Source organism: Amblyomma americanum, chromosome 6 (assembly GCF_052857255.1).
Source record: "Amblyomma americanum isolate KBUSLIRL-KWMA chromosome 6, ASM5285725v1, whole genome shotgun sequence".
Classification (NCBI taxonomy): domain Eukaryota; kingdom Metazoa; phylum Arthropoda; class Arachnida; order Ixodida; family Ixodidae; genus Amblyomma; species Amblyomma americanum.
In genome coordinates, this window is record NC_135502.1 from 98,288,045 (window position 1) to 98,301,227 (window position 13,183).

Sequence of the window (13,183 nt, forward strand, 5' to 3'; positions counted from 1 at the left end):
CTGTTCGTCAGGTGAGTAGAAAAGAGTGTTTTGATCAAGCTTTCGGTCATTCTTTTATCTTGTGTCGACAACAAAGTTTGACCGATACAGCACCGCTCATTGCAAGGCTACATGGACTACTTGTTCGTTTTCTCCTTCACACACTCTGTAAACACTTATTTCTTATTTGTACTTTAGTAGGACGTTCTTCCGGGCTAGTTGGTTTATAGTTCGGAAAGGATAAAAATGCGCAAAAGACAAGGACGTAGACAACGAGGAACACTGCGCCTGTGGTGTTTTGTGTGTTACTCATTGCCTATGTCCTCGTCTTTTGCGCAGTGTTAACCTTTCCGAACTTCCTTGTACTTTCTCCAACTTACGCCTGTGGCTTGGATGTTTATAAGACCAAGATACCCGTGCAAGGATCTACGCGCTTGCCTCGTTTATTTCCAGCAGAAGGCTTTCCTGCTACTATAATACGCAGCATCATGTCCTTGTATTGCATGCAGAAGCACCAAGAAAGGGCCGCCATCGTCTGGAAGACGTTGAAGTAACGAGCGTTAGCTTTATTGGCCATGTGTAAAACGAAGGTCTTTCCGCATCCAGCGGGGCCAGTGAAGAAAGCCCTGAGCGGTTCGGAAAAGTAAGATAGCTTTTCCACCTAGCGGAGCGATCGGCGCCTAGCGCCATCTATCAGAGAAATTACGACGCACGTCTACCCGTTGTCGAGTTACACCCGCTCAAGATGTGTCCCAAACGGAATTTGCTTCGCTTGGGGAGGTCAAGGTCGGACTAGAATTGGGCTTGCGGTGCGATATGGTAACGCTTCATTTAATAATTGTATGTATAAAATGTTTACATATTATTTAATTGTGGTGTTATATCTATACCACAACCCATAGGGTTTTATATGCCTACCAAACTCGGTACACAACTGTCCCCGGATGGTGCCCCTTATTGTTGGAATATATATACGTAACGGAATATATATAAGTAACAAAACGTTCCTTTAATTCTTCTGATTTCTTACGGATGTCCTCGCATTGCCTTGTCTACTATTGCGAGCTTTCAGTTATGTTGACGCCATTTTCACGTTTTAAGGGCTTTGTTAAGCAAGGAGCCACGAACGCCTGTGGACGTTTTCCCTCCAACCTATAGGCTGTGTGCATATTAGTGACTGCCAGAACAGAAGTGCATGTGCTTGGCTCATGATGGCCTCAGTTGCCTATGTTTCATAAAACACCCAAAACAACACAACACAGAAGTGCAAGCAACAAAGTCACGGCGCGGATTTACCGGCTCTGCTGGTGTCTATGCTCTGCAGGTAGCTGCTGTTGACGGCCTCCCAGCGCATCCTCCACTTGGCGTAGCCACCACCGGAGGTGAACCGGACTTGGACATGCGACGAGCGGAGAACCACGGGATCTGGCTTCCTGCTCCCGCAGTAAGTTGCCACCTCGGGCGAGCCCTCGTCGATGCCTTCAATAATCTGCAATAGCGAACGATAAGTGTGTAACTTTGAATATTTAATGCTTCATGGTGAAACTGCTAGCCCGACGCCGCAAACTGCCATCACACAATGTCACTAACTCAGCCGCATCATTGCCCCCTTTTTTTTTAACGCGAAAGCGATAAGTGTTCTCTTCAGCGGAAAATATGGCGTCGGTGTTGTAGATATTGTCGGCGGTCAGTGGGCTATATGTCGGCGTTGTGAGCGAAAAATCTGGATTGGTTGAAAATGTGGCTACATCACGCGTGGAGCGGTGGAATCGGAAATTGATTAAGCATTAAAAAACTTGTGATTAGATGGCCGTAACATCCCTATAAAGTCATCCGGACATGCAAGTATGTAAAGTAAATGAATCTCGCTGAAAAGAAAATTGTGTTTATTAGTCAGGCACATTCGTGCGGGTTGGTTAAAGCGGGGCGTTATATATACCTGTGTGTGCCGCGTGGTCCTACACATAAGGATTCTGATTGTGAAAGAGGGAGCAATGTCCGTTGCTATTTGGGCAACGGGTCTGCTGATGGGACCGATCAAAGCTGTCACGTCTGACCTTTAAAGGGAGAGGTTAAAGCGTCCCTCAATTTTTTTTTTCTCTTCCGTGGATGCTGGCTGTCGTCGCTTTATCCTTTCTTGATTTCGAAAAAAAAGAAAAGTCGTTTTTGGCATCATATTACGGAAGGAGGAAGATTTCATTGGCATTGGGTTTGGGCGCAATACTGCATGCGTCCCCGAAATGCAGCGTGATCGCGTTGACATGACCTGCGGTGAAGTGACCGAATGTAAACACGGAGTTTATAGCAAGCATTCAAATTTATAATGTGATCTTTTTAAAGCCTAAAGTTTAGATCGATCAATCTTCCTTCGCTTGACTGTCAAACTACTGACACATTTTATGTTTAATTGAAATATCATAGCGGCAATGTTTGCCGCTTTGCGACACGTGGTCAACAATGATGTCTCTTGCGTCTTTGTTATTTTTTTCTGATCAACACGCCTATATAGAAGGCACCAAAATTTATTGTTTCTTAATAGCAATACATCATGCAAACGCCACAAAAAACTTCAAGAAGGCAGAGAAATTAACGATATTTTTGAGAAAAAATGACATAAGTTTAAATTGTTTATTTGGTATACTGAATGAATATAACAGCAACAAAAATGCTAGGTATCTCGCTGCGCATTGTGGACGGACTTGCGTGATAATAACAAAAAGAAGTGGAAACGATATGCCTGACCTGTGAGTGTTTATATTATTTCCTGGACGCCTTGTTTTGTCAAATGATGTAAACATTGCGTGAAAAACACGTGGATAAGAGGAAATACACAAGACCGGACGGGTCCAGACAATAGTCCTGAATCACCTTGTTTTGTCGTTCGATGAAAAAATAAAAAAGAATAGAAGCGGTAAAATGAAAAGTCAAAAGTATTTTAGCAGTGTTCTATCCCCGTGCAACAAAAGGGCATGATTTTATTAATCTAAATTCGAGATAGCTGAACGCCCCACCAGGGACGTTTCCTAGAGAGGTGTCTTTTTGTCAGCTGAGCTAGATTCATTGTGGACTAAATGAACGGAAATGAGCAGCACCCTTCGTAGTAAGCTAACCATGATGCAATCTACCATCTCTCTACATAACTTCACTTTGAAAAATCTAGTGGTTAAGCTGCAGAACGATACGTGTGAGTACCAGAGAAAAAACAACATTCCAGAAAACAGCGCAAAGGAAGAGATATCAACGGAACACTTAAGACATTCAGGCGCTTTTTATCCTCTGTCCAGCCTTTTGCGCCGTTTTCGGCAATTTTGATGTGCACAGCCGACTAGTATAAACTTAAACAGGAACTCTCTGCACCCCGACGTTCATGCAGCGGCAGAGGTTCGCGAACATAGGGCAAGAGGCTATACTCACGACGATGTTGCTGGACCAGCACTCCTCGTCGGTGGAGAACATGCTGTCCCAGCTGATTCTCGGGTACAGGTCGTCGGGCACGTGCAGCCTCCACGTGAAGGGACCCATGGCGAATGCCTCGTGCGGGTACATCGGAGACTCGATGACGCCCGATGTTCCTTCCAGGTCAACAGTGCGCACTGCGCCGGTCAGGAGGGGGGGGGGCTGAATCTTCCAGATCCTCACAGCGGTTGCCGTCGTTTACTTTGTTTTCCAATAAAGCATGCTCAGGAGAGACAAACTTCAAAGCGAAAACTCAGGAGCCACTAAGGCTGCTCCTTCTCCGGATGCTGCTCACAAACTTATTTTGGTTATTAAAGACAGGGTAAAAAAGCTACGCTACTGTCGCTAGCTTCAAAGCGCACGTCCAGTTGCTTTAGGGTGTGCGCTGACTTACACTAGCGACATCTGTCTGCGAACGTTGGGGACTTCAGAAAAACATAGACGTGTCTGAAGAGATCGATAAGTATTGGTTGCATCTAGAAGTCTTCAGGATTTTTCCTGCGCTAATATTATAATGAAGCCAATCAACTGTCTTTGGAAGAAAGGAAAAATAGCTGGAAACATGGCTGCTCTTGTGTTTTTCACAGCGAGAGAGGTAAAGTTCTGAATACTCAATTTAGGTAGCAAGTAATCCAACAAAGCAAACGAACAAGAAGCAACGCGCTGCACTGGAATATGAACCCATGGCCTTCGAGTTATCTGAGTTCGGCTCCCGTCGGCGGCACGTCGTTTCCTCTCCTCTCTGATTGTTTCATATGTAAAATTATCACTCAATGACGTCTGTACTATAATGAAAAAAAAGAAGAAAGCTGGACATAATTTCCTACGTTTTCCTTGGTTCCAAAGACGGCTTTTTTTGCAGATATCTGCACGAATCCATCAATTTTGGTACTTTTTCCGGCTTGCGACTTTTTCCCCATTTACTCTAAGGGACGTTTTAAGCGTCAAGGACTCTATTTTTTTTTATTTCGCACACTTGCCGGAAAGTCATAATTTGGGTTCCCTGTATACTAAAGGAAATTATGTCGGGCGTTTTCATGCAGGAACAAGGAAAGGCTCCTGCTCTTATTGTTGTCGGTCAGCCACTTCGAGAAATCTTCGCCGCTTATTGTAGCCGTTAGTCCCACTTCCTGTAGAATCCGTGTCCTTGAAGCACTTGTCTCTGCACAAGTCCACAGCAGGTGGCGAACACCCACCTCTACAGCCGCTGTGGAACACCTCAGGAAAGTGGTGGGTCCTGTGTCTTCTTCTTCATAGGCCCATCGGCACGAGACCGACGGGGTAAGGGCCGCCCCAGCCCTGATCCTTCCAAGGGATACCTCCGCCAACCCCGACAGGTTATGAGGGAGTCGGAAGTGCACGGGAGAATGAGGACACGTGTACTGTTCCTTAAAGGGGACGCTAAGATGGGGAGAGCGGAGCGGGCGTCCAAAGAAAGCCTGGTTGTGGATGCGTTAGTGTTTGGAAATTCATGTGGAAGGCTGTCTACTGATGTATGCCTAGAAATATTTACTGCATATACGGACGCGTCGATTTTAGAAAAGCGCGGTAGAACAGCTGCCACTGGCCTAACACAAAGAGAGCTAAACCTTCATCATGAATACATATCAGACCATCTGGACACGCTTGTGATGGAATTTTATGCAATACGCTATGCTATAGAAGCTATAAATAAAACAGAGTGTATTGCCGAAGCCGTTATGTATACAGACCCCTTAGTAGCCATAAACAAATGAAAACGGTGACAGACTCACTATATGCACTGAATAAGAAAACAAAGATACGTGTAGCGGCACTATCATCATCAGCAGTGCTACGCCGCCTCGGCTCTTGACATGCGCTCGCGCTTGCTGCGTGGGGCCACGTGCGGAGTAAAATAAAGACAGTCGATTCCTGGTTCTCGGCCTATTCGCTTCGTCCGCGTCGCGCTCCGTTAATTTACAGGGGACTAACTCTGTCTCTCTACACTTCGGTGAACCCGGACGTGATGGATGCGGATAACGTCGCCACGGTTGCGGCGCCCAGGCCCCAGGTCCCGGCTCATACACCGACTGCAGAGGACATCGCCAGCGTCAACGTTCAGCTACCGTCATTTTGGACTCGGAATCCTGCCGTATGATTAGCACAAGTGGAGGCTGTGTTCGACCTTCGGCGCATCACTTCACAACACGTGAAGTATCTCCACATCGCGTCGACTCTCTCCCCTGGGGTAATGGACGAGTTTGACAACGTTTTGAAGACGCCCTACCCTTCTTCCCCGTATGATCCCTTCAAGGCTACTGTGCTGGCCCGGAAGACCATCTCGGAGCGCAGCCACCTGCAGCAGTTGCTCAGCACATGAGGAAATTGGCGACCGTCGACCATCTCAGCTCCTCCATCGCATGCGACAGCTGCTCGACGACCACCCGCAGGGCATCAACAGCCCGCTACTGCGCGAGCTGTTCCTTCAGCGCCTGCCTCAGAACATCGTGGTCGTCCTGGCAGCAGCAGGTGATGTTTGCCTGGATAAGCTCGCGGAGTTGGCTGACCGTGTCTCGGACTACTCTGGCCCGCGTTCTGCGGCGGCCATTCCTTCCGCCGCGCCATCCACTCTCGTCGACCGGCAGTCAAGCCTCGAGGCTAAAATCGACCACTCCACGAGCACCGTTTCCGCAATGTGAGCATCGATTCCTCTTCGCTACCAGCGTTTCTCTCATCAACGGTTGCGCCATCGTTCCAGTTCTAGCCATCGATCAAGACGAGTCCGTGATGGGTTCTGCTGGTACCACCGCAAGTTCGTCGTCGCTGCCTGCCAGTGCCGTCAGCCTTGCTTATGGTCGGGAAACAAGCCGGCGAGTCACTGATGACTGCCGGTGACCCTGGCTCTACATCCAGCCGCCTACTTTACGTCACCGACAGAATCTCGGGAATCTGCTTCCTCGTGGACACCGGTGCACAAGTTAGCGTCGTGCCTGCCTCCCGCCTCGATCGGCAACGCGCTGTGCAAGGAGCGCCTCAGGCTGTCAGCACCTCCCAGATCACTACCTACGGACAGAGCTCAGTCACCCTCGATTTGGGCATGCGCCGCACTTTCCGATGGACTTTCATTATCACGGACGTGCGGCTTTCTATCCTCGGAGCGGACTTTCTTGCCCTCTTTGGACTGGCTGTCGACCTTTGATCTCGTCGACTGGTGGGCCACACGACTCAATTGTCTCTGAACGGCGTCCTCGCCCCGGTGGCCACCCCCACTCTCCAAGCCGCTCCGCAGCTGCCGTCGTGTGCCTTTGCTGCGATTCTGGCCGATTTTCCTGCCATCAAGTGGCCAGAAACCTTGAGCTTCCCGCCTGTCACACCGTCACGAACCACATAGTCACCATGGGCCCACCGGTGTTCTGCCGACCGCGCCGCCTTGCTGGCGACCACCTCGTCACTTCCCGTCGTGAATTCGACCATATGCTGCAGTTGGGCATCATTCGGCTGTAGCCAAGCAGTTCGTCTTCAGCGCTGCGTATAGTGCCGAAACGTGACCCCGGCGATTGGCGCTCCTGCGGCGGCTATCATGCCCTCAACGCCCGCACTGTCCCGGATCGGTATCCTCTCCCTCATATTCACGACTTCGAGGCCAACCTGCATGCATGACCATATTTTCTAAGATTGACCTGGTGAAGGCCTACAATCAGATCCCGGTGGAGCCTGCAGACATCCCTAAGACTGCCATTGTAACATCGTTTGGCATCTTTGAGTACGTCCGTATACCCTTTGGTGTGCGAAACGCTGCTCAGACATTCCAGCGCTTCATCAACGAGGCCACTGGTGGCCTGCGTTTTGTGTTCCCGTATTTCGATGATCTGCTGAAGAACACGCTGAACACCTGTGCCTGCTCTTTTCACGCCTCGAAGAGCACGGTCGTGTCATCAATCCGGCCAAGTGCGTTTTTGGGGTCGACACCATCGAGTTCCTTGGCCATCACGTCACAGCGCAGGGAATTCGCCCTTTGGAGAGCAAGGTGCGTGCCATCCGCGACTTTCCTCTCCCCAAGTCGCTTCGCAAGCTTCGCGAGTTCGTCGGCCTCCTGAACTTCCAACGACGTTTATTGCCCGCCATTGCCCGCATCACCCTGTCCCTCACCGATGTCTTAAAGCCCCCGCATGGTCCTCACACTCCTCTCGAATGGACGTCAGCTGCCGAAACAGCTTTCCATGCCGCCAATGACACCCTTTCTGGCGCTTCTCTGCTCATGCACCCGCTGGCCGACGCCCTGTTGCGTCTCATCACCGACGGCTGTGGTGCAGCTGTAGGTGCCGTCCTGCAACAGCTTTAAGACGACTATTGGTGCCCGCTGGGTTTCTTCTCCCAGAAGCTCAAGCCCGCAGAAACGCGCTACAGTACTTTCGGTGATGAGTAGCTAGCCGTCTATCTCGCCATCGACACTTCCGTAACATCTTTGAAGGAGCTGTTTTTATGTGCCCTTAACTATTGCTTTTCGTGTGAATCAAAGCTCATAGACCACACGAGAGTTACGGCAGCTGAGTTTTATTTCTGAATTTAAGGTGGATATAAGACACATCGAAGAACCCGTGAACAGTGCCGCCGATGCGCTTTCCCGTGTCACTGCTCTCGCATCAGGCGCGCTTGACTTCGCAGCGCTGGCTGCCGCACAGGTGTTAGACAGGGCGTTTCAAGCCCTCCAGGCCAACCCTGACTCTCTGACCTGGTCGCCCGTGCCCCTGCCGTTTCGCTCAGACACCATCGCGTGCGACGTTTCCAGTGGTTCTCCACGGCATTTTGTACCCACCTCATTCCGCCACCAAGTCTTCGCACAGCTGCACAGCGCATGCCATCCCGGCATTCGTGCTACGCAGCGGCTCGTGACGTCTATAGGTTCGTCTGGCCAAACGTGAACCGTTTGTGCGTCGCCGGGCTCGTGAGTGCTTGCAATGTGAGCGTGCAAAAACAACGCGCCACACGCGATTGCCTCACCATCCTTTCCGGCCCTCTTAAAATCGTTTCGACCATGTCCACGTCGACAATGCTGGCCCTATTCCTCCATCACGAGGTTTCCAATACATACTTACGTGTGTTGACCGCTACAGACGGTGGCCTGAAACCATTCCACTGCCCGATATCACGGCGTGTACCGTGGCGTGCGCTTTTGTAAGTGGATGGATTTCCCGTTTCGGTTGCCCCACGTCACGTCTTGACGTGAGGCAGCCAAAACGCGCAAGTTTCGCGGCCGCAAGCTTGAGTGCGCCTTGTTTCGCGGCCTAACATCTCTGCTTGGCGTGCGCCATGTTCAAACCACCGCGTATCATCCCTCTGCGACCGCCATGGTTGAACGCTTGCACCGTCAGCTGAAGGCTGCCTTTGTTGCACGCGAAGCTCGCACTTCTTGGCCCGATTCCCTTCCTTTGGTGCTCCTCGGCCTTCGATCAGTTTTTAAAGATCTTCAGTGCACGGTGGCTGAAATGGACCACGAGACTACCGTCCGTTAGCCCCGCGATTTCTTTGTTTCACCCGCACCGAGGCCATCTCTTCGCCTGCCTACATACGTTGAACAACTACGCCTGATCTTCAGGCACCTGCAGCCCGTTCCCACACGTCCATTGACTCACAAAGTCTTCGTGAGGAAAGACCTCGCCACGTCCACACATGTCTTTGTGTGTCGAGACGTCATCAAGCCTTCGCTCACCCCTACGATGGCCCTTATTCCGTCCTGCAGCGGGGTGCGAAAACTCTGTAGCTGTCCGTCGATGGACGAGAAGAAATCGCTTCCATCGACCGCGTGAAACTCTCCTACTTCTCTCATGTTTCTCGTTCAACCCGCCAGCACGAAATCTCAAGCCCCACTTCTTCCACTTACTCGGTCCCCGCCGTCAGCAGGAATGTCTCATAGGTACCGTGCTGCCATGCTCCTTCCTATCCGCGGGTGGGGGGGGGGGGGGAAGGGGGGGGGGAGGAGCCGTGTAGCAGCACTATCACCATCAGCAGTTGGATTAGGTTTATGGGGGCTTCACGTCCCAAAGCGACTCAGGCTATGAGGGACGCCGTAGTGAAGGGCTCCAGAAATTTCGACCACCTGGGGTTCTTTTACGTGCACTGACATCGCACAGCACACGGGCCTCTAGAATTTCGCCTCCATCGAAATTCGACCGCCGCGGCCGGGATCGAACCCGCGTCTTTCGGGCCAGTAGCCGAGTGCCATAACCACTCAGCCACCGCGGCGCCCATCAGCAGTGCTGCACCGCCTCGGCTCGTTACATGCACTCGCACTGACTCCGTGGGGCCATGTGCGGAGTACAAAGACAGTCGATTCCTGGTTCCCGACCTGTTCGCTTCGCCCACGTTGCGCCCGGTAATTTGTAGAGGACTAAGTCTCTGTCCCTCTACAATGCGCATCCAGCTACGCTGAACACAAGGCCATGCTCATAACGCTGCCTCTCTCTATTTGCTCGCTGCAAAGCTTTTGCCACTCACATGTTTACCTTTGTTGATAAGTTTGCCACTGCTTTCCTTCAGGTATGGCTTTCAACGAATGAAACTTGACACTCCGGAACCAAGACCTATGCGTATTTGTCGCTGTATCATGTCTCTAGGGAGGATTTGCGTCAAGATACTGATTTCAAGTAGGAGTTTTAAGAATGCTCGCAGTACTCGTTTTTCCTTCTTTTTTTTTTGCATCCGCCAACAGATGCATGTCTCACAACAGGATGTACGGGAGGCAATGCGCTCATTAATTCAGCACTGAATACGTGGCAGCAGTTATTTAAAGCAACCGTCCAAACCAATCATATCTGAAACGTTCCATATTAGCCGCAGTATTCAATTGTGGGCATATTGAGTCCATAATAATAGAAAATAATATAAAAATGTATACCTTGTCCGGTTTGGTTTCGTTTATGGCGGTTTAGCGTCCCAAAGCGACTCAGGCTATGAGGGACACCGTAGTGGAGGGCTCCGGAAATTTCGACCACCTGGGGTTCTTCAACATGCGTTGACATCACACAGCACACCGACCTCCATCGAAATTAGACCGCCGCGGCCGGGTTCGAGCCCGCGTCTTTCGGGTCAGCAGCCGAGCGCCATAACAGCAGAGCCACCGCGGCAGCCATATCTTGACTTTACGTAGTCCGCAAGCATTCCACATAATTTCAATACGATTTCTATGCAATGTACACGGCGTCATGTGGAGTTCGTAAGATTCCTTATGTGCTTCTATACAGTCTATACCGACTCCATATCCTTCATACTGACTTCATAAAATCTCCTATGGAGACGTATAGAATTATAGAACTAACTCGTGATATGGAAACTTTCAGCAGGGAAGATCGCTTAAAGAGGAAGGCAGACGCACGCGTGGTGAAGTGTGCCAAGAATCCGGCTCCCACGTCGGCGTCGTCCGAGTGGAACTTGATCCAGAGTCCGTTGGCCTGCGTCAGGTTCGCGGGGACCTCGTCTCCGCAGAAGCGGCCCAGCAGCTTTCCGTTGGCGTTCCGCTCGCGCACTTCCAGGTAGTCCTTGTTGCAGAACTCGCTCGCCTCCAGGGAGAACAACCTGCACCAACGAAGCTGCCGTTGAGCGTTCTCTCGCGAAACGATCCTGGGAGTTCGCTTGTGCGCATAGAAGGTCGAAGAAAACTTGGGCTGCCGTATTACCTTTATAAGCACAAAAGTGTTTCCTTTGCAAACGCTAGAGAGGCATCAGAGCATAAAAGAACATGTTCACAGAGACCTCCATTCATTCAAGCCTTGTTGTGAATGGAAGAAAATGATTTCCTGAGCTGTATACACAGTTTGCTAAAAAAGAATGCTTCCTGCACTCGAATAAGTTGCATGATGACAGCTTTGAAGACCTAGTGAAAAAAAAAATGGTAGGGTGTCAACGTTTTAAACGAATAGACATGCGAAACCGCGTGTTCAGCTAGTGCTTTCGAGCAGTGGCCAGCGAAGCTGCTCTGTTCGCGCCGCCGCGGGTTCGAAACCATGTCGTGTCAATATTTATTTTACTTTTGCACGGCCATTTCTATGGTAGGTTTGGCCAAGGTCACCCTCAAGGTCACTCTCCCAATGACTGCCGCTTGCGCGACTCTCATTCGAACTAACCCAAGCTTACTTAGTTTCTACGAGGCCTTACAAAAGACTCTTGGTTGGAACCGTGTTAAGTAGCGCTTAGAAGACCGGAAAGCTGAGAAAGTTTACAATGGATGAGTGGTGCTTTCGTACTAAATATTTGTGGTTAGCATGACTGTAGTAACGGGAAAAGGCAGCGGGCGTTGTTAAGAACACGCAGAAAAGGCGAACTATCTCTCGCATACCGCCACTCAGCATAACTGCAGGAGCTGCTAACTTTTATCAACAAGTTCTGGCTGACTCAGTTTTCAAAAGCAGCAAATGGCGTAAGGTAAGGTGCAGAGTAGGCTAAGAACATTGGCGCCTTATGCTAACTATAGAGTTTATATAAGTTTTTCGTTGAACTTTGTTCATTTTATATCCTTGCACTCTATTCGAAACAGGGCTATGTCAAGAGTGGAAACGAAGTAGTGCGATGACCGGTCGCACTTCACTTTAGTAGTCCATCTTCAAAGGCCTGGTCAAGAGATATCTGTTCCCTAGAGAGGAAGAATGCAGCCGTACGAGAAGGTGAGCTCCACCATGTTTCCTGCAGCTGCGGTGATCCTCCAGGGACAGTCCACCGAGGGAATGTACGTATCCGGGTAGCCGGGGCTCGCAACGTTGCCGTCCAGAGCTGTAGTCGTCCCTCCGCAGCCTGCGTGGTACAGATACCTACAGTACTAACCTGCCTATTTGCTCGGGAAGCTTTAAGAACGTTTTCGTCTGCCATATTCGTTTGTTTGGCTTCCCATTTCACACTGATATTGCATATCGAAGCTTGCTTACTGCAGTAGTGCTTTCAGGCCGCTCACCAGTATGCTTGAGGTTTTGTCAGCCGAGCCGATGAGGGGGCCTCGAACTCGGATGTCCCCAAGGGCGAGACACTAATTATATATAAGGCCATAACCAACTATTACAGCCAACTATTACAGGGAACTTGGAGCAAGCCTGCCTCCTCCGCACGTTTTGCTCAGCCGCGAACAGGCTACCACGTGGCTAGCCCACCTCCTCGTGTAAGAGAGAGAGAGAGGAAAATTTATTGTCATAAAAATGGTGATCTTCATGGGTCACTTCAGCCTCTCCAGGTGGCCTGCAGTTTAAGACTGTAATAAGGGAGTAATTACTCATTGGCAACCACCCGAGCGCAGCCTTACAGCTACAAAGGAAACCTATACAGCTTTCTGAGAAACTTCGCAGTTAAAGAAAAATTCGTCCTGGTCCGGGGTGCGAACCTAGAAGAGGGGGGAGTTGGGCTTAATGGTTTACGATCATTAATGGTTTACGATTTTCGAGTGTGTATATATATATATATATATATATATATATATATATATATATATATATATATATATATATATATATATATATATATATATATATATATATATATAGATACATACACTCGAAAAAGGCTGGTCCTCCAGCCGAGACGTCGTGAATTAAATCCTGTTATGTTTCTTGCATTTTTGGTGATTATATATATATATATATATATATATATATATATATATATATATATATATATATATATATATATATATATATATATATATATATATATACCGCACCCCGCAATCAAGAAAAATCGATTCAACTTGCTGCGCGAAAAGATGAAGAAAAAAGGCACGTGCTCAGCTCACGAGAAAAGAAACTCAGCT

At 49.4% G+C, this 13,183-nt stretch overlaps 1 protein-coding gene across 1 annotated transcript in view; it reads right to left on the reverse strand.

The window, feature by feature from the left end:
- The window catches only part of LOC144093912 (cubilin-like), a 245,887-nt gene that overhangs the window by 131,144 nt on the left and 101,560 nt on the right, over positions 1 to 13,183 (reverse strand). Inside the window, exons 35-38 of the mRNA XM_077627662.1 lie at positions 12,048 to 12,180; positions 10,769 to 10,968; positions 3,394 to 3,572; positions 1,276 to 1,468 (exon numbers count right to left, since the gene is read on the reverse strand). Of these exons, the coding sequence (XP_077483788.1) occupies positions 1,276 to 1,468; positions 3,394 to 3,572; positions 10,769 to 10,968; positions 12,048 to 12,180 (705 nt within the window). The remainder of the gene's footprint in view (positions 1 to 1,275; positions 1,469 to 3,393; positions 3,573 to 10,768; positions 10,969 to 12,047; positions 12,181 to 13,183) is intronic.